This window comes from Marmota monax, unplaced genomic scaffold (genome assembly GCF_021218885.2).
Source record: "Marmota monax isolate L192 unplaced genomic scaffold, Marmota_monax_Labrador192_F-V1.1 WCK01_AAM20220418_F8-fsc00231, whole genome shotgun sequence".
Taxonomy (NCBI): Eukaryota; Metazoa; Chordata; class Mammalia; order Rodentia; family Sciuridae; genus Marmota; species Marmota monax.
Genome location: NW_026693458.1, coordinates 548,096 through 568,839, shown reverse-complemented (window position 1 = coordinate 568,839; position 20,744 = coordinate 548,096). Strand labels below are relative to the sequence as shown.

Here is a 20,744-nt window from a genome sequence, read left to right as displayed (position 1 = left end):
ATAGATTTGCCATCCCCAGTTGGAAATGATCAGTTCCACCTTGAGAGAAAGATTTTCCCTCATTTACCAGTGGGTGTTTATTCTTGTTTTTCACATCAGGAAATAAACTTCTCTTTTTTATTTTAAGAGGGGATTCCAAATCGTGGGAGGGCTTGATCTTAAGGATTTTCTAACATCTAGCCAGGATTCTTTTTCTTATTTCATTCCATTGTTCCTAGTCACAACTTTAGTTTTCTCTAAAAAAATGTTCTTTGCCCTTCTAGTATTGTAAAATCCCTTTTAAAACAGCCACTTGAGGAACCACGAGACACCATCATCCCAATGCCCTTTTTAGTCAGCGTTTAACATCATAATCCTTTTAATTTTGCCTTCTAGCAGTTCCTTTTGTTCTTTGTTTTGACAAGGTTTGTTTTCTCTAAGTTGTCACCCAGTTTTTGAGTGTGCACATCTTTTTCAGTACACTTTTATTAGTTGCTGTGTTCACAATTGTTAATTGCTTTCTAATTTCTATTAAATGTTAGAATGTTCAAGACTTCAAAGTTAGCCAAACTCATAGGTCTGCCTTTTCTTTTTAATGCACAGGGTTTTGTTTTTTCTTTGCCATCTGTTATTTGTTTTTTATTATTTGTTTATTTATTCATTTATTTATTTTTACAAAGTTTGATTTATAATCAGTTAGTTTCCTTTGACAAAATTGCCTTCACTTTTAGATCTTTTTGCTGTTCTTTATGAACGCATCTTGCCCTGCAGAGGAATTTTAGACTTGCTTTATAGAAGTTCAGTATTCAACAGGTGGTGCTCAATAAATGTCTGGTTTTCCCTAAATTACTGTGTTAAATTGCAAAATTTGGTGCAGAGTGGAGCTCACCTGAGGCTTCTGATGACTTTGAAACAAGCTAAGTACAAAGCCAAAACGTAGAATCCCCTCAAATTGTGTTCTTTACTTTGTGGATCAACTTTTCTGTTTGTTAGGCAGAAATTGTTATTGTCTTTAACGCTTTTGTTTCTGGTGTCAGGCAGTGTGGCGGGCCCAGTCAGGTCCTCCCCGGTGCCGTCACCGTGCTCGCTGCAGGCTGTGCTTCAGGGGGTGGAAACACTTTCCTAGAGTGTGGTGCCACCCCCTACCTCTCCTCCTGTTTCTCTTGTATAGATTATTCCTTCAGTACTGACATCCCAGTTCTGAAAGTCACACCGCCAGGGACCAGGTATGCCCACCAAGCTTTATTCACCATCAAGTTACTTTAACCAAGTCCATCTTATTTCCCATATCCTTTTCATTTTCCGATCCACACACAGGATATAACTTTTGAAACCCAGTCACTCAAAGCTTTCATTTTGGTTCTTTTGAGGTCTTAGTGCCTTCATGGTTTGCTCCCGGTTCTTCATCTGAGGCCAGGCATTTCTAGAGCTGTGTGGGACACATTCCATGTGCCGCTGCCTTCTGTCTCACTCATTGCTGCCCGGGGTCTTCTTGTGTGCAGGGCGACAGTCCCGGTTAAGAGCACAGCCTACACTGGAACAGCGTCATTGTCAGGATCGGTGCAGACTCTGGAAGAGCTGTGAGGCAAAAGCGTTTGAGGGGAAGGCAGTCATTTGTTTTGTAAAGATTAAAGCTCCTCTCAGCCATCAGACTGAGAATCAGAACCAGAACAATCCTTATTTCAGTGCTAACCAAAATTCATAGGCAGAGCCAATGGTTCCAAAATTCAGTGGTGGGAGATTAAAATTAAAATTGCCTTTTCATGTAAACATGCAATGACAGTCCTTTCCTGTGAGATGCCATTTCACTGTTTAAGACACAGTCGCCTCTTGACTGTCGCTGCTCCTGTGTCGGGGCCGTGACCAGTTTGTGGATTGCCCAGGCCCCTCTTTCTTTTCCCCTTAGTGTCCACCACATGCTTTGCCATCAGCAGAAGAAAAGAGGAAGAATGGACCCAGTTCTGACAGCTTGGGCTCTTGTTAGCTTTTCTGTGGGGAGGTTCAGTGGGAAAAGACATTGCAACCATTACCTTAAATGAATTTTTTAAGAATTTCATTTCATCCATGCTTTCTCCGTCTGCCATGTTCATGAATAATTGAGAGTTCTGTGTGGTTCCTTGAACACCTGTGACAGTGACTGATGACCCTCATTTTTTTCTTTTTATATTTTTAAGCCCTTCTCCTAGGTTAACAGCATGAGTGTAATTAAGGTAAAATGAGCCCTGAGCCTGGGTTTCTAGGAGGGTGGGTAAAGGACGAGGAGAAGGAACTTTGTCCAGTTGTAATGTCTGTCCAGTTTCTTCTCCCTTGTTCTTGACATCCCTATAATTGCCTTAAATTCTTTTTAACAGTTTCACATGCCAAGTGCAGAATATAAAAGATGGAAAATGAAGAGCTTTAAAGGCAGTATTAGGGGCGTGCAGCATGTCTGTGATACCTGTAAGAATTATTTTGCATATAGGTAAATATGACAAATTACAGTAAGAGTCCGTGCCCTGTAGTTAGAGGACACACAGAGTCACTGTGCTGGATTTGGGTTCTGAGCTAACTAGATAGATCAAGTTTCATGTGTGCATTTCCCATAAAGTCAGAATTTTTTGCTCTGTTTCTCTAGCTGAGGAACTTTGGATAATGCTGAATATTTTATCTCAGTTTATATAAGAGAATAAGTTTCGAATATGAATATTACTGGCAGATATTTCTACAGTTGAGGGTTCAGATTGGGGTTCTGCAGTCTCTGTGACCTTGAAGTCTGTGACTGTCTATTACAGTGGAATACTGTTAGAAGTCCATGTGTCCTATAGGTGTTGAGAGATGGAAATGAGGTAGAACACATAAAAATACACGTTTGAAAAAAAGGGTGGTGTCTGATACATCTTTTTTTTTTAAGTTCCCTACAAGTATCACATTATTATTTGCATAGTAAACATTTAGGGAAAGAAAAATATTATGCAAATGTAAGTTTTAAATAATTTTCAAAGGGCTGACTGCAGTGGCACACACCTGTAATCCTAGTGACTTGGGTGGCTGAGGCAGGAGGATCTTGCCAGTTGGAGGCCAGCCTGGAAAACTTAGCAAGACCCTGTCTCAAAATAAAAAGTAAAAAGTGCTGGGATGTAGCTCAGTGGCAGAACATCACTGGGTTCAAGCCCAGTTCCCCCTGCCCCCACTCCAAAAACATTTTTAATGTAGCTTTTGAGAACTTTTAAATTAATTCTAATTGTTATTCCTGAAATTGAAAATTAAATTATAAACATCATTTTTTAAATTCATGAAAAATAGCTATCAACCAGTGTTGAGGCTGGTTGATACATGCATGTTTATACACAGTACTGCCTCATGCCACCCCTCCATGCTGTGTGCACCTGCTGAGGGTGTTTTAACTCACAGTGCAGATGGCAGTTTACCAGGGTGTTAGCAGGGGTTTGTGACTGGAGGTGGCCAGCCACGATCCATGGCCGAGCATGGCATTCTATGCAGGACGCTTGGACAGAGGCAGACCTCTTCAGAGCTTCGTCAGCCCAGTCACCTCTCACATTCGCCCTTGACCCAGATCCTCTGCTCTCTGATGTGGGCCAAGTGGGGGATGAGGCCCTGGGCCAAAAGTGGTGGGCCCTCCCCTGGCTGGAAGTGTTTTGTGGTCACTGTCCCAAAATGCAAGGGGACAGGGGACCAGTGTCCTGGGGTGGCCCTGTTTACTCATCAGGCTACACCTCTGCTTTAAACCCCTCTCCAGCAGAGCCGCTTCCCTCTTTCTGTCATGACGATTTTTCTTTTGTGCAGCTCAGCGATGGGGTGGCTGGTATCTAAATAAATAAAATAGATTTTCTCCATTTTGTTCCGATTAGACCCTCTCTTTCTCCACAATACACATAAATAATGAATATACGTCTAATTCCATCATCCAGCCCCAGCTGCTTCCCAGTAATGCATGGGGCACGTAGGAGCTGGCATGATGCACAGTTGGGTCAGGAAATGTAGATGAACCACTTTATTGTGAGCAGACTTATTTTGGAAGTTCATTTGCATTGACTTAAAATTTTTAAAAAGGTTGGAAAACAGTGTTAGCTAATAATGGGAAAAGTTGACATAAACAGCACGAAATAGCAGCTAATCATAAATTTCATTAGCATCTGGCACCAGAATGATCTGTTTTTTCTTCTTTCATGCAAAACCATTTTACTGCCACCTTTGGCATTATTTAGACTGATGCCCCATAAAGACTGTGTTCTTGAGAAGCCATCCAGGTAGAAGATAGAAACAAGAGCAGAGTTTAAAAACTGTCCTGGATAATCCACAAACAAGGTCTTTCTGTCAGATGATCAAGAGTTGACTGTATATTCCCATTGAGTCTCTTGCCCAACCTGTCCTGGGAGAGGAAAGGGCTATGGGCAGAGCAGGCATCATCACTCACACAGGACGTACAAGCTGTGCAAATTCTGTAGTGCTCATGGTTCAATACAGGATTTCTCTTGTTTTGTTCTTTCATTTATAAGCTATTCATGTCTCCTGAAACGTTTTGACAATTTCTTTAATAAGTAGCTATCTGAAACATAAACATATAAAAATAAAAACAAAATACAAATTTATTTCTGAATGAAATTATCCCAGGTAATTTACCTGACCTGTGTTCAGATCTGAGGTGTTATTTCGTGAAGGGATCGTGAGAGTCCCAGCTGCTGCGGGGACCGTGCATAGTTGGTCCCCTTGTAACGTCCTGCCTTAAATACAGTACTTATACACCCTAGGTGATGATTTCAGATGCCAAGCTGGAATACTTCAGTATGTTCATAAAACATGTTCTTAAATTTAAATATGCTAAATAATAAGAAGTAATTCTATTTAAATAAGACCAGTGCTAGGTCAAATTAGGACTGCTTAGTGGTACCCTTTTATTGAGGAGTGATCTCTATTAACTTTGGAGAGCAGTGGGACAGTGGGAGAATACTGAAGTGCTCTTATTCCATAGAAATCACTCTTTTCAATTTAAAGATTGAGAACCTAGACCCCCGAGGAATTCAGCTGTCAGCTCTCTTCATGAGTGGAGTAGACATGGCATTGTTTGCCAACGATGCATGTGGACAGCCCATCCCCTGGGAACACTGTTGTCCTTGGATGTATTTCGATGGGAAGCTCTTCCAGTCCAAACTCCTCAAAGCCAGCCGGGAAAAGACCCCACTCATCGACCTCTGTGATGGTCAGGTATGTTGGGCGGGACAGCCTCCCCTGACCTTAGTGAAATACGGTGCACAGGCTAACTATGTCATCTTTTATACCATACTCACCATGAAACCTGTGAGAGGGCCTCGCCCAATATTACTGAATTCCTAGTAGGCCTTTGATCCTCATTACTCCTGGTAGTTAGCTTCCAGAATTCTCCTCAGACCCTGAATTCGCGAGTATGAACCATTTCTCCTCGGAAATTTAGGATTAGGTGCCTGCACATTTGCCTCAGTCAGCTCAGAACCTTGTTCCTAGAGGGTTTCTGCTTACAGACACCTCATTTAATACATACTGTCCATTCGTGGCCTTCGAGCTCATGACAGCAGCACTGTAACTCCAGCTGCAGGAAGCTGCCCTGACACCGGCACGTCTAGTCCCGTGTGTGCTGAGAAACACTGGGCAGGGCCTCGGCACTGGGGTCCATCCTAAACACCAAAACCACCAACCGCAAGGACAGCTTGCAAACAAGAAGTCACTAAACAGGCCACAAAGAGGATGCTCATTTTCAACATGAGCTGAGTCTGGCAGGTCGGTGTTGTCTTGTTTCATCTCATCTGGGCTCATATGCCACCCCATGCTCCACACAGGACTGCGAATGGCCAAGGATTGATTTGGGTGGTTACAGATAAACGTCAGCAAGTAGAGGGGTGTGCAGACAGGACTCCCAGCAGTGAGTCTGCATGTTTTAATCTGTCAGTGCTCGTTCACATCTGGTCACGACTCTTGAGTGGCATTTTCACCTGCCGGCTCCTTGCCTTCCAGGCTGAGCAGGCCGCCAAGGTAGAGAAGATGCGGCAGAGCGTTCTGGAGGGGCTCAACTTCTCCCGGCAGAACCACCCACTCCCCTTCCCGCCACCGCCTGCTCTGCCCTTCTACCCCGCGTCTGTGTACCCTCGGCACTTCGGGCCCGTCCCCCCATCTCAGGGCAGGGGCAGAGGCTTTGCAGGTGAGTCACGGGTTGGCATGCTGTTGGGTGGGAATGGGACATGTGGTCCTCCTAGTGGGATGTAGCCTGCCATGCAAAGCCCGGGTAATTGTCAGTCTTGGGAAGGCCACAGTAGTATTTCTTTGAATCAGCAAAGAGCGAACTAGACCCCAGAGGTGGTGGTAAGAAGGGAGGATGGCAGCCACCAGCGCTGTTATAGAGGGTTGGTCTAAAATCCGTGAATGCAGCTGACAGCGCTGCTCATGTTCTGAAGATGTTTTTTTCCTCCTGTGTGCAGTGTGGGAAAGTAATCCACCTGGGTCCGAGAAAGCCGTCTTCCAACATCCGCCTCCTGGGGCCTAGCGTGATCCCCTGGCTAGCACCCTGTTGGATGACTTGCTGCAGGGAGGGTGGCCTCCAGGTGCAAAGGGTGCAAGGCAATGAGGTGGTGAGGGGGGCCAGGATACCCCTTCCCCCAGCTTAAGGAGATGGGGGTCGCTCTGCCAGGTCTCACACCGAGCGGGGGGCCCCTGACCCCTGTCCCTCATGCTTCTCCCTGTCTCTCTCTACCCTGGTTCCCACAGGAGTCTGTGGCTTTGGCGGCCCCTATGGGGAAACGGTAGCATCAGGCCCTTACCGTGCCTTCCGGGTGGCGGCAGCATCAGGACACTGCGGAGCCTTCTCAGGCAGTGACAGCAGCAGGACTAGCAAGTCCCAGGGCGGTAATTACACTCATCCCTCCCAGAGCTCCCGCCTACCAGCCCTTCCTCTGCTCCATCGTCCGGCACCTTCCCTGACTGTCCTCGTGAGCCACCTGCTCCATCAGAGCTCCCTTTCTCATGGGTCCCTGACCCGACTCCCTGCCCTCAGGTCTCTGGAGTGGCCCTGTGGTGGTCATCTTTCCTTTCAGGGTAAACCACTGAGGGTCCACCTAGAGCCGAGCACTTTTGTGCACCTGGGTGACCTGACCAGCACCCAAGCAACCCTCTCCTGGTCAAGGTGCTCACACTTGTGTAGAAAATGGTTACAGGCATAGAACTCCTGACAAAAAGGCTGTCACAGTTTATTTCATGAAAACATTTTGAAAGAAAGATCTGGTGTCTAGTAGATAAATAAGTTACTTTACTTTAAATTCCTGTTGCTTCTCTTTTCATTTGAGTTAGTCTTTCCAGGGAGAGAAAAGTCTTTTTAACATTTACTATCTTGTGATGCTGCTGTCATTTGAAGCTTGTGACTTCAGCTTTAGACTGCATGTCTAAATATGGCCATCAAGTCACATTGCAGGATTGTTCTGACAAATCTGGGATAACCTTTAGGGTAGGCAAGCCTTTCTCTGGGCGGGGGGCGGGGGGAGGCAATATTTTCCCAACTCAGTGACGTGGCAGGAGGTGTGGTGTGCTAGGAGACAGGAGATATGGCTGTGGGTCCGCTCGCCCCTCTTCTTCCTGTGTTCGTGTCCTAGCCTCCCACAGGCTTTTCTGTCCCATGGCCGTTGCCCTTGCACCTCACGGCCCTGCAGCCTCTGCTGCTGCTGATGCTGCTTTTTTTGTGGTGGTGGTGCTGGGAGTTGAACCCAGGGCCTTGTGCATGCGAGGCAAGCGCTCCACCAACTGAGCTATGCCCCTAGCCCCATCCTCTGCTTCTTGAGGTGCTTCAGCTCCTTGCAGTACCTGACCACTGAAGCTGGCCTGTGGTTGGGGAAAGAGTGAGGGTAGGACAGGTAGCATTCTGGATAGTGTGGGTAATGATGGCCAAGGAACCGGCTTCCTGGCTTTCCTGCCACGGTGTCTGAAAGCCAGACCCTGGGCTGTCCTGCACAGTAGCCACGTCTACCACTGAGCACTCCAGCTGTGACCAGTAAGTGCAGATGTACGCCAGATTTCAAAGAAAAATGGATGTAAAGTAGCCCATTTACTTTTTATCTTGATTACATGTTGGAATAATGTTATTTGGGTGAAATAAGATATAATAGTAAAACTTATTTCATCTCTCTGTACTTTTTCCATGTGGCTACCAGAAAACTTTAAGTTTTATCTTGGATTTCTGTTGGCCTTTGCTTACGCAGCCACTGCAGTGGCCATGGCCTACCAGCCCACCATATGGTGGAAGGTTTGTGATAATCCACCCCCAGCAGAAAACATGAATCTTGGGGCTCTGGTTTGTTTTATCTGAATTTTTTCTATCAGGTAATAGTTTGAGAATTATTTTAGGTCAGAAAAATTTTGAACATTCAAGATACCTATAATTAATAGAAGTTGTAAATACAGTGACTACTTAATATTCTGAACTTTGGGTTTCATTTATTAATAATTTTCTATAATGTTTGGCTAAAGAAGTAAACTTGGAAGTATTTGCCTAAACAGAAAAGCATAAGGGCTGGGGATACAGCTCAGTTGGTACAGTGTTTGCCTTACATGCCCAAGGCCATGCGTTCAATCCCTAGCACGCTGCCCCAACCCCCACCCCCACCCCACCCCCAAAAAGAGAAAAACATGTGAGTTTGCAGAGTCCCTTCTTGAATCTCTTTCTCTGAAGGGCCTGCACCCTTGCCGTTGGAACCAACAGCTTAAAATCACAGTGTGTACATAGTCTACATAATTTAAAAAAGGAGTCTTTGCAAACAAGATAAAATGGCTTCATCCTAAATAGAAACCAGAACTGAAAAGAATTTGCCTGTTTGTTTCTCTTTACCAATTTTAATGCTGTGATTATAAAGATTTTGTCTTCTTGTATATTTTTTTGTGCAGGAGTCCAACCTATACCTTCTCAGGGAGGGAAACTAGAAATTGCTGGCACTGTGGTTGGCCACTGGGCAGGAAGCAGGCGGGGCCGTGGAGGCCGAGGGCCCTTCCCACTACAAGTGGTCTCTGTGGGAGGACCAGCAAGAGGGTAAGCTCTGAACCAGGAAAATGTATTTTGTCTAGTGCAAAACAGTAGCCTCTGAATTGCTTTTTTTAAAATGATGAGCTTAGCAGGAAAGTTTTTGTATCATTATGTACACTTTAACATCATAAGATCCTATTATAGCATTATGTAAATTTTTTGGGGGGGGGTACCAGGGATTGAACTGAACTGGGGAGGGAGGGCAGCACCACTGAGCCATACCCTCAGCCCTTTTTTTTTAAGAGACAGGGTCTCATTGAGTGCCTTGCTTTTTGCTGATGCTGGCTTTGAACTTGTGATCCTCCTGCCTCAAGCTCCCAAGCCACTGGGATTACAGGTGTGCGCTATGACGCTCGGCTCATTTTGTAATTTTTTAACCATTATCAAATAATCACACGTTCAGCTAATCAGTTGCCTTTTTAAAAAATATTTTTATTAATTGTTCATGGATTTTATTTTATTTACTTATTTATATGCGGTGCTGAGAATCGAACCCAGTGCCTCACACATGCTAGATAAGCGCTCTACCAACTGAGCCACAACCCCAGCCCCAATCAGTTGCCTTTTTATGACTATTTTTAAAGTATTTTTAAATCAAAAGCCTTGAATATGATGAAAATAAGATTGATTTCTTAAATAAATTTAAGCATGACCATATTCAATAAACTCCATCCCTTACGGAGCATAAGATCAGACACCTTTACATCCACTTAAAGTTTTTGCACATGTTGTCTGTGATAAATTTAAGTGCATTTCTCTTGTCCTTTTCTATTCGCCTAGGCGTCCAAGAGGAGTTATTTCCACCCCAGTGATACGGACGTTTGGTAGAGGTGGAAGGTACTATGGCCGAGGTTATAAAAGCCAGGGAGCAATTCAGGTAATGCCCTGCAAGGTTTCCTGTCCTTTGCTGTGCGTGTCTCCTTTCTCAGCCAGGTTCTCAGTGCCTGTGTTCAGACCAAGGGGGTGAGTGGGCACTGTGGCCACCAGGCCCTCTGGTACACGGGAGTTTGCCAGACATGCAGGCCCTGGAGGCTGAGCCATTTCCTTCTCATTTGGGAGCCTCTGTCCCTCACTGTGCTCCCTTTGGCGTTCAGCAGCTTCTTGTCTGGTGGGACACAAAATCCCATGCTCCCTGGGATGTCACTGCACCCAGAGGGACCAAACCCAGGACATCTGCTTCTGTTGGTTTCTTTTTTTCTTGGTAGGAAATGGCATTTCAAGACCACAGCCTAGGCACTGACCGCAGGATTGGTCACAGGTCCTGGTGTTCTATTGGTGTTCTGTTTGTTTTAACATAAATACACACACAACATATACTGGCTTTTGTGGGGGCCCACTCCCCTGGTACTGGGGATTGAATCCAGGAGTGCTGATTCACACTGAGCTGAAATACCAAGTCTTTTTTTTTTTTTTTTTTTTTTTGAGACAGGGTCTCATGAAGGTTCAAGCCAGCCTTGAAGCTACCATCCTCTTACGTCTGCTGCCCAAATTCCTGGGATTGAGGCTTGGCCATTGGCCCACTGTGCCCATTGGTTTTTTTTTTTTTTTTTTTTTTTTTTTAAGGATAAGATCCTTGTGAATTCCTGCTGTTGTTTCTTGTCCAAGTCGAGGGCTGTGGACTTTTATTTTACCTCTTCTCTTTTATGTCCTTATGTCCTCTGGACTGAGTCTACGTTTTTAGGTTTCTCCTATGGACAGTCACAGAGACGGAAGGTACATACATGCCTGTACAAACATACCCCATAGATTCATACCTGTAATTCCTCCTCCCACCCCAGAAAATACTTCATGAATTCTTTGTTGAATCTTCCAGTTCTAATTAAGGGCTTAGAAATGTACTTACCCTCTACTACAACCTCTGTTCTTTTTTTTTCTATTCTGAGAATCTTGGTTCTTTAGAAAATAGGGTTAATTAAATTAGAATATGCTATAATGCATCATTGCTTTCTCCCATATTACACACATGGGCTCAGAATACCTGTTCTCACTACCGTGGCCAACATTATTCACTGCAAACAGCTAAAAAAAAATTTTGTAAGCAGGGTGTGGTGTCCAGCCTCCCCCACTATCTACTACATCCCCTCTCACAGTGATAACATTTATTATAATTGTCAAACCCTCCTGACAGGTCATAATTACCCAGAGTCCGTAGTTTACATTAGGGCTTACTCTTAGTGTTGTATTCTCTATAGGCTTGACATGTATCCACCATCATAGTGTCCCAGCTCCCTGGCAGGCTGAGGCAGGAGGATCCCTTGAGCCTAGGTGTTTGAGATTGCCTGGGCAAGAGAGTGAGCCCCTGTCTCAAAAAGAAAGAAAACGTTTAACACTTATTCACACACACACATACACATGCACGCACAGTTTTAAGATAGCTATGCTGTTCTTCTTTTTTTTTTTTTTAATTTCTTAGTTGTGCATGGACAAAGTGTCTTTATTTTGTTTATTTACTTTTATGTGGTGCTGAGGATCGAACTCAGTGCTTCACACATGGGAGGCAAGTGCTTTACCACTGAGCCACACCCCAGCCACCAACTGTGCTGTTCTTATCCACAGTATCTGGAAGCAGCCATCACCTACTATACTTTCCCTTTTTGCTTTATTTTTCTTGATTCTGTAAATACCTTCATATTCCACGTCCTCTCTAGGCCCATGTCTGTACCTCTGTTCTGGTCTTTCAAAGACTTTCCTCAGTGGATCCTGCAGGAAACGTCCACAGGAAGGACTCAGGAAACAGAATTCAACGTGAAACCGTTTTCCTGACCAGGAAACAATTTTTCTTCTCCATGATCTTCACATCATTTCATTTTGTTTGTGTGTATAAAGCTTTACTGTCAAAGACATCTAATGCTTTTCCCTTTGAAGCCACTCATGATGTTGTCCTAAGCACCCAGATTGTTTCTGGTCTTCCTTGAGAGTTAGTACCTCTCTGTCATTCCCTGGCACTGGTTGTCCTAGACCGTACACAGTGTGAGGGGTACTCTTTCCACAGGTAATTTCAGATCTTATTCTGTGTTAAAGAGTTATCTTGAATTAGGAATGCTCAGTTTTCTTTTTTGATGCGTGCACGTACATACACACTAGGAAATGAACCTAGGGCCTGGTGTGGGCTTTGCAAACATCTACCACCGAGCTACACTCCTGCCCAGTTTTGTTCTTTATCTTTCGCTTGACTGCTCCCATTGCTCTCATGCTGGTTCTTCTATACCTGCCTTCAGGATCTTGATTCCTTTGTGTGTGTATGTATGTATATGTGTATATATATGTATGTATGTGTGTGTGTGTGTGTGTGTATATGTATATATATATATATATTTTAAGAGAGAGAGAGAGGATTTTTTAATATTTATTTTTCAATTATTGGTGGACACAACATCTTTGTTTGTATGTGGTGCTGAGGATTGAACCCGGGCCGCACGCGTGCCAGGCGAGCGCGCTACCGCTTGAGCCACATCCCCAGCCCAATTCCTTTGTATCTTTTTCTTCCCTTCTTGATAAAACTCACCTGATTAAAATGCACAGTTCGGTAATTTGGTTCTTTAAGGATAGTTTTGGGAGCAGTTTTTAGGTTCACAGCAAAACTTATGAGGAAGGTACAGGGAGTTCCTGTCTGCCCCTCCCCCAGGCTCCCCACCACCTGCTTCACCCCTATCAGAGCGATGAACGTACAGATGCATCATGATCAACAGAGTTCATCAGGACTAGCTTACCTTAGGGCTCACTCTCAGTGTTACACATTCTACAGGTTTGACACATGTCCTTCCACCATTATGATATCCAAGGGTAGTTTCACTGTCCTGAAATCCTGTGTGCACCTTAGAGTCATCCCTCCCTCTCTCCTTGGAAACCCATGGCAACCACTGATCTTTTTACTCTCCCCATAGTTTTACCTTTTCCAGAATGTTAAAAGTATGGCAGAAAGACTGGGGATGTGCCTCAGTGTTAAGTATCCCTAGCATGTGCAAGGCCCTGGGTTCCTTCCCTGGTACCATCAAAAAAAAAAAAAAAAAAAAAAGGCTTATCATCGTTTCTAGATCTTCTCTTTCCTTGTTTTTGCTATCCTGTTCCATTGCTACTCCACTCCCAGCTCTTCTCCTTCCCTGGAGAGCTGTATCCCTGTGGGTCAGTTCATAGAAGAGGTACCAAGAGGTGGAGGAAGCCGCGCTGCTTGCTTGCTCCGACGGCACATTTAGTGATGGCAGAAGAAGCTGCCTCGTGGTGGCAAAGAAAGAGAAACCAGTTGTAGAGTGCGTGTTTCCACATGTGGGGAAATCAGCTGTTGTTAAGTGTTCCTCTCAGGCTGGGAGTGTAATTCAGTGGTAGAGACTTGGCCTGTCGTGCACAAGATCCTTGGTCCAATCCCCAGCATCATAAAAACAAAACAAATTATTTGTTTCAGAGTTCCAAGGAAATAACAATAACATTGATTTGTGAGAGTAGCATTGACTAGTGTGGGTATTTCTGAACACAAGTGTCAGGACCTAAAGTAAGAAGTGTTGTGGGAGAAAGGGGGGACACCTGTATTTTGACAAGGGTCACTTGACATGCTCCCTCTTCTAGGTAGAGCCAGTGGACTTAGTCTGCACTAGTGTAAAGCCCCCCTGGGTTTGAGGATAGGATGACAGGAAGGTGCTGGAGGGCATCACCCTATCCTGGTGGAGAGGGCATGATTAGGTGTGGGGGCGGTAGGGGGGTGCCCACCCAGTTGTTCATTTTAGAGGGCATGGGCACAGCCTCAATTTCAGAGGAGACTCATGAGGAATATTTGTTACCTTAAAAGATTGGGTGCTAGGCTTAGTGGTGGAGTGCTTGCCTAGTGCATGTGCAGCCCTGGGTTCAGTCCTCAGCACCACATAAATAAATAAAATAAAGGCACTGTGTTCATTTACAACTAAAACTATTTAAACAACAACAACAAAAGGTTGGGTGCTATATAAAGGGTTAGTTAGAGCTCCTGAAGTGGGAATCTCCCTCTTTTTCAGGATATTAACTGCAGAAATGTCAAGGAAAGGGGCCGAGAAGGGACGAACTGATATAGGAGAAGCTGTACCACCTGAAGGCCACTCAGGGCGAAGTCAGAGTCAGGAGTCTCTGTGTGCTCCGAGTCTGTAGTCAGAGTCGCTAGGCCAGAACCCGGCCCGCTGTCCCACCGCTTACCCAGGCTGCCTCACCATTTGTCTTTTCCTTTAAACAGGGCAGACCTCCTTATGCTGCTTCAGCTGAAGAAGTGGCCAAAGAGCTGAAGTCGAAATCCGGGGAATCCAAGTCCTCTGCCATGTCTTCAGACGGGTCCCTGGCTGAAAACGGAGTGATGGCCGAGGAGAAGCCAGTGCCCCAGATGAACGGGAGCGCGGGTGACACCAGGGCCCCCAGCCACTCCGAAAGTGCCTTGAACAATGACTCTAAAACGTGCAATACAAATCCTCATTTAAATGCACTAAGTACAGACAGCGCCTGCCGCAGGGAGGCTGCTCTGGAGGCAGCTGTCTTAAATAAAGAAGAGTAAACTTATTTTTTATAGAGGGTGAAGGATGCTGGAAGGGTAAGGATTTAGGAATATCTGGAGAGAAAGAGAGCCTGCAGTTATGTACATTTTGTCCTTTCCGTAAGAGAAAAATGAGGACTTTGGAAATTCAGATCCCTCTTTGATATCAGAGATTTAAACAACACATTTTTAGTTTTAACCAGTTGTAGTCAAAATGCTACAATAAAACAAAAAAGAGAGAAAGAAAATGAAGAGCATTTGACTCCCGCATTTAAAATGAAGTACACACAAAGTTTAAACTGGTTATGACAAAAGCCTATAGTTGTATTTCTTGAACTATAAAGAAAACAAATTTTGGCAGTCTTTATATATAGCTTAAAATATAATTTTTAGCATTTGGCACCATATGTATGCCATTATATTTGATTTTGCATTACTGTTTCACAATGAAGCTTTGTTTAAGGCTTTGATTTTTATGATTATGAAAGAAATAAGACACAACCACAGTTTTTCTTTCTTACTTAAATTTCATCACCGTTGATGTGGTTCTTTTGTGTTAAAAAAAAAAAAGTGCAACTATCGAAACTAAAAAAATTATAGAGTAATATTGCCGTTCTGCTGATTTTAAATATACAGTACATCATACATACTTTACAAGCAAGTTAAATGGAGATAAAGTTGAAATCATAGAGATGCAAATGACCTTTCAAAATCAACACAATGTGTTCTGAAACTTCGTGACTAATACCATGCATCTGTGATCAATGAACTATGTGGTTTTGAATCGGACGTAGACCATTAGTATACTACTTGAGCTAAACTTCTGCATGGTTCATAATTTTTAAAGTGTGTAGTTAATATTATGCATGTTATTGTCCTTTCTTCCATTCTTACCAGTATGTGCCCATTTGCAAAACAAAAATGCTAATAATCAGTAATAGTCCTATAAAAGATGTTAACTCTGTTTAGTCATTGACTGATCTTGCTCTAACCTTAAAATTTTGTGATTATTGACCTCTGTTGCATTTATTCTAAAATCCCCCAAAAATTATCTAGCCGTTTTCAAATATCAACATTACCCTGGTGTATTCACTGCTGTATGCATTATTGTTCTTTGTTGCTGTTTTATGCCTTCATATTAGCAAAATATGAAATTCTGTGAAGAAAAAAAACCCTTTGATCTTAAAAAAAAAAAAACCACCCCCCCCCCTTCTGTAGCAGGAAACAAATTGCTTGTTCTTGAAAACTTTCCCATCAAGAATTTAGTAGAAGCAGGTATACTTCTATCATTTTGATGTTTTTGTTAATGTTTCCAAACAATGTACTTTGAAATCAGAATCACTTCTTATCGTTTTCATATACTTCTGATGCTCTTCATCACATTAGTGATCAGAAATGAGGTGTAATTCCCCAACCCCTGCCCGCAAGAGCTAAGTAGGATCTTACTGTAAGTTGAAGGGAGTTCTGCCCTAACTCATGGATTGTGAAGAATGAACTGCTGTTGGGTCTGATTGACTGTCGATGGATTGTGGTGTGGCGTATCCGGAGGCTATTGAATGCAACTTACAATGCTTAATAAAAATCTTTATTCTTTTAGTATAAAGTATGGTGTGGCTTTTAAATTCACTTGTAAAAGCATACATTTTACAGAGGTTAATTCAAATTCAGATAGCTTTTGAAGAGTTCCATCAGAAAACCAAAACGTAGAAATATTGTGCCCTTTCAAAGTTGATTCCACAGTTCTAGCTTTAGGGAAATCTGAATATATGGTCAGTGTGAAAATTATGCTGACTGAGCAGCTTTGGGGTTCTGCAGTTGTTTCATGCAACCAGAAAAGACATTGTCTGATAAAGCAGGCTTAGAAATAGGAAACATTTTTAAGTCCCGTGGTGGAAATAAATTTGATCTTGATAAAACTACGTTTTTACAACTCGGGGTTACAATGTGTGGCCTGCTTTTCGTGCCACGTTTTGACCTGCAGCCCGTGGTGCGCGCTCTCTGCGGAAGGGCCGCGCACCTGGCGGGGGCGGGGAGGAGGCCCTTTTCCAGCCCGAGGGGCGGGGGCTCGGGGCGGGGTTTGCGCGGGGCGGGGCGGGGCGTTGTTGGCGTCCTCACTCGCCGCCCTGCAGGCCGGGTGCGCGCGCAGCCCCGGGCGGTGCCCAGTTGCTGGGGCCTTGCGGCCCGCGGCGGCCTGAGGGCTTCCGTGGAGCCTGGTGCCTTCGGTGCCGGAGGCGGCCCCTGATGGTCCGGATTCCCGGGGGACCCTGGGCGAGCGCTTCGGTCCCGAGTCGGCCCTCTCCCAGGGAGGGCTCCGAGTCGACCTGGGACTGACCAGGCCCTCGATGTCGCCGGAACCCGCCCTGGGTGGCCGCACCGACCTAGGGCCCCGTCGTCCCTAAGTCCCTGGGAGGTGTCCAGGGCCTGCTTGTATGCAGACCCAGATGAATTTAATTCTGTGTTGCACAGGACTGGGCTTGAGATTTGGGAGAAGCTGAAGCCTCACTCCGATCCTCTTCCTCACCCTGATTGTCATCTATCATTTTGATCCCACTGGTTTCTCAGTGGCTGAGTTTTGAGTTTCACTCCCTCTCTGTGTGTGCCGGCTGCCTGAGGGTGTCACACCACAAAGCTCCTTCTCAGGGCTTTTGGAACAAGGAACACTCCATCTTACCCCCACTCCCGGGAGGCCTTTGAGGAGCAAGTTTGAAACACTCTGGATCCCAAACGCCTGGTAGGAGGGCAGATTTTTGGAGGGAGACTTTTCAGTTTGATGGGCCTCCAACCACCGAGTGCCAGCAGTGTCGCCCCCACTTCCAGTGACAACCACAAACTCCGCCATTTCTGGGTTCTCTGTAAGCTTAGGTCCATCCTACTGGAGAACAGCAAACTGACCTGAACAGCCCTCTGGCTTGGAGATGGGACAGGATGGGTTTCTGCACAATTCCCAGGAGCAGGAATGCCATCATCTCAAAGATGTGCATCCTTTCCTTGATAACCTTCCCCCTGCAGGTTTTCATGTCACTTGGAGAGTGGCAAGTGCTGTAGACCCTGGAAGTTGACTGCAAGGAGGGTCTCTCTGCCTGTTTCTGAAGTCCTTGAGTTGCAGGTTTGAACAGGAAAGAAAAAGGGAAAGGGTGCTGGAGGCTCCAAGCATTAAGGGGCTGTAACAGGGAGGTTGAGGACACCACGCTGGCGGTTCCTCCCACACCGCTGGAATTGCAGGGAAGACCCAAACAAAGGTCAATGCCAAGTTGGGCTGAGGGACTGCAGCTGCAGGTGAACCTGGCCAGGGCTCAAGACTGATTGTGAGGCTGGTGTTGTCCTGGGTGTATGGCTTCTTGGGGCAGGCAGGTGACACACGCTGCTCCTGGCTTAGTGTTTATTTTCTTCCTTTTAAAAAAAAATAGCTTTTATTGATCCCCACCACACACTTTTTTGTAAAAACCATGCTTATTTTGGCAAGTTTAAAAATACAGGTAAATAAAAAGGAAAAGAAAAGCCACCAGCAACTCTTCCATTACTTTGAAGAGTGGGTTTCCCTTATGGATTTTTTTTTCTTATATACATTTCATACTGCCCATATATGTTTTCTAACATTTTTCTCACCTAGCATCATTGATGATTGCTATACCACAGTGGATTCCCTGTCTTTATCTGGTAGCCCAGCAGGACATTCCACTTATTTGTCATCCAACAAGTTCTTTGAACATGTACATGCTCACATGTGTGTGTGTGTGTGTTTGTGTGTGTTACAAGGCTTTGAACCCAGAGGTGCTCCACCCACTGAGCTGCATCCCCAACTCCTTTTTAGATTTTGAGATGGGTAGTCTCACCAAGTTGCTGAGGCTGGACTTGAACTGTTAATCCTTCTGCCTCAGCCTCCAGAGTTGCTGGGATTACAGGTGTGTGCCACCACGACCAGCCTCAACAAATTCTTAAGAAGCATCTGTGTCAGGTCCTGCCCTGGGCCCCAAGGAGCAGAAGGCATAAGGATCCTGCCTTTGTGGCATTTACATTTGAAGGGGGGGTACCCATCGTGTGTACAATTAAAAATATTTCAGGTGGGTTGGAGATGTAGTTCAGTGGTAGAGCACTTACATAGTATGCATGAGGCCCTAGGTTTGATTCCAAGCATGGCAGAGAGTATTTCATATATTGAATGTTTGTTTTTTTTTTTTTTAAAGAGAGAGAGAACATTTTTTAATATATATATATATATATATATATATATATATATATATATATATATATTTAGTTATCAGCGGACACAACATCTTTATTTGTATATGGTGCTGAGGATCGAACCCAGGCCGCACGCATGCCAGGCGAGCGCGCTACCGCTTGAGCCACATCCCCAGCCTGGCAGAGAGTATTTCAGGCATGAAAATGAGGGAAATGAGCTGGGTGATTGATGAGTGACAGAGCAATGAGAGGGCTCAGGCCAGGAGGAGAGGATGGAGGTCTGACAGTAAGTCATTGATGCGGGGGGGGGGGGGATCCAAGGTCATCCTCAGGCCAGGTTCTGGGGTATCACTGTGAGACAAGATGGGTGTGCTCAGAAGCCTGGGGACTCCAGGTGTCCGTGCCATTATGTGGGTGAATCATGTGACTGTCAATGCCATTACTCCTGGTGAACATCTCTCCAAAAGGAACTGCTCTCACCAATATGGCCCCAAGACACAGCATGGCATTGCCCCTATTTCCCCCCCATTCCACTGGGGCCCAGGAGTCATTTGTCTGTAGAAGCCTACCTGCTAGGAATGGGGAGACTGGCCTTTGCCAATTTGACAGGTAAAGATGGGGTTTCATTTGTGTGACTTTAATTTTTAGTGCTGGTGAACATGTCTTATGTCTAATTTGCTCTGTTTATTTTTCTTTTGACAGGAACTTCAAATGTCCCCTGGTTCTTTTATGATCCCTCGGTCAGGCCAAAGGCAAGCATTTTAAGAAATAATTCACGGTCTATAACTTAATCCATATCACCACTTGCAGAGACAACAGGAGTGCTGGCTCAGCCTTGGGGACTCTCTGCATCCCACCTCCAGCTTAGAGGGAGCCTGTGGCTACCCTACAGGAACAAACACGAGGGGCCAGTCCTTCCCTGATGGAGGGCATCCTTAGGGGGTTCAGGAGGCTCTCTCTTCTATTGATTTAGTCTAGCCTCACTTCTTCCAAGAAGGCACTGATTTGTTATTGTCCCACTCCCATCCCCACACATCATATCTTGGGCGGAAAAATTATTTGCTACTTGACAGAGTGGACCTAGCAGAGACTTTTTGTCAGAAGCCTGCTGCTTGCTGGCCTGCCAACCCTGGCTGCATCCTTCACATTGTGGTGCTGGGAGCTGTTCACTTATTGCTCTGTGCCCTGGGGAACCATGGTGGGGGGTGCTCGGGCCTCCTACCCAGGCCCTGTATGCCCTGCTAGCATGGCTCAGGCTAAGGTGACTCAATGGCCTACAGGTGGGGACAGGAAGAGGTTTTTCAATAAGATGCCTCACTCTGTGCTAGGGGTAGATACATATCCCTCCCAAATTAATTTTTTTTTTTAAGAGAGAGAGAGAGAGAGAATTTTTTACCATTTATTTATTTATTTATTTTTGGTTTTTCGGCGGACACAACATCTTTTTTTGTATGTGGTGCTGAGGATCGAACCCGGGCCGCACGCATGCCAGGCAAGTACGCTACCACTCGAGCCACATCCCCAGCCCCCTCCCAAATTCATATGGTAAAGTTCTGACCCCCAGTCACTCAGAATGTGACCTTACTTGGAAATAGGTTCCTTGCAGATATAATTAGTTGAATTAGGACAAGGTTATGTTGGAGTACGTTGGGCCCTAATCCAGGACAACTGGTGAATTTATAAAAAGGGAAAACATGGACACAGGAGAGGCACACACAGAGAGAATCCTGTGGGAAAACTGGAGTGACTACCATAGGCCAAGCAACTACCAGAAGATGGACAGTGGTTGGAACAGATCCTTCCCTAGCACCTGTGTGAGTGTGGCCCTGTAGACACCTGGAGCTCAGACTTCTAGCCTCTAAAGTTGGAGACACTAAATGTCTGCTGTCTAGGTCTGTGGTCCTTTTTTATGCAGCCCAGGACTCTGGAACACTGAATGTGCCACTGTCCTGGAAAGTGGAGGTGTCTGAGACCATGGTAGGGCCACCGTCCTCCCTGACCCTCAGTAGGGTTGGGACTCAGCCAGTGCATGCACCCATTTTTCCACCCCTCTGGACTCCCAAACTG

At 45.1% G+C, this 20,744-nt stretch overlaps 1 protein-coding gene across 2 annotated transcripts in view; it reads left to right on the top strand.

Moving 5' to 3' along the window:
* Fam120a (family with sequence similarity 120 member A) overlaps window positions 1–16,098 on the top strand; it is a 103,864-nt gene extending 87,766 nt beyond the window's left edge. The window contains exons 13-18 of one of the 2 annotated variants that reach the window (XM_046457712.2): window positions 4,972–5,181; window positions 5,965–6,148; window positions 6,712–6,849; window positions 8,875–9,016; window positions 9,791–9,887; window positions 14,205–16,098. In XM_046457712.2, the coding sequence (XP_046313668.1) occupies window positions 4,972–5,181; window positions 5,965–6,148; window positions 6,712–6,849; window positions 8,875–9,016; window positions 9,791–9,887; window positions 14,205–14,516 (1,083 nt within the window). In that variant the 3' untranslated portion in view covers window positions 14,517–16,098. Of the gene's footprint in view, window positions 1–1,150; window positions 2,425–4,971; window positions 5,182–5,964; window positions 6,149–6,711; window positions 6,850–8,874; window positions 9,017–9,790; window positions 9,888–14,204 lie in introns of those variants that run through there. The other variant, XM_046457713.2, reaches the window with a different exon arrangement.
* Window positions 16,099–20,744: the final 4,646 nt, after the last annotated feature.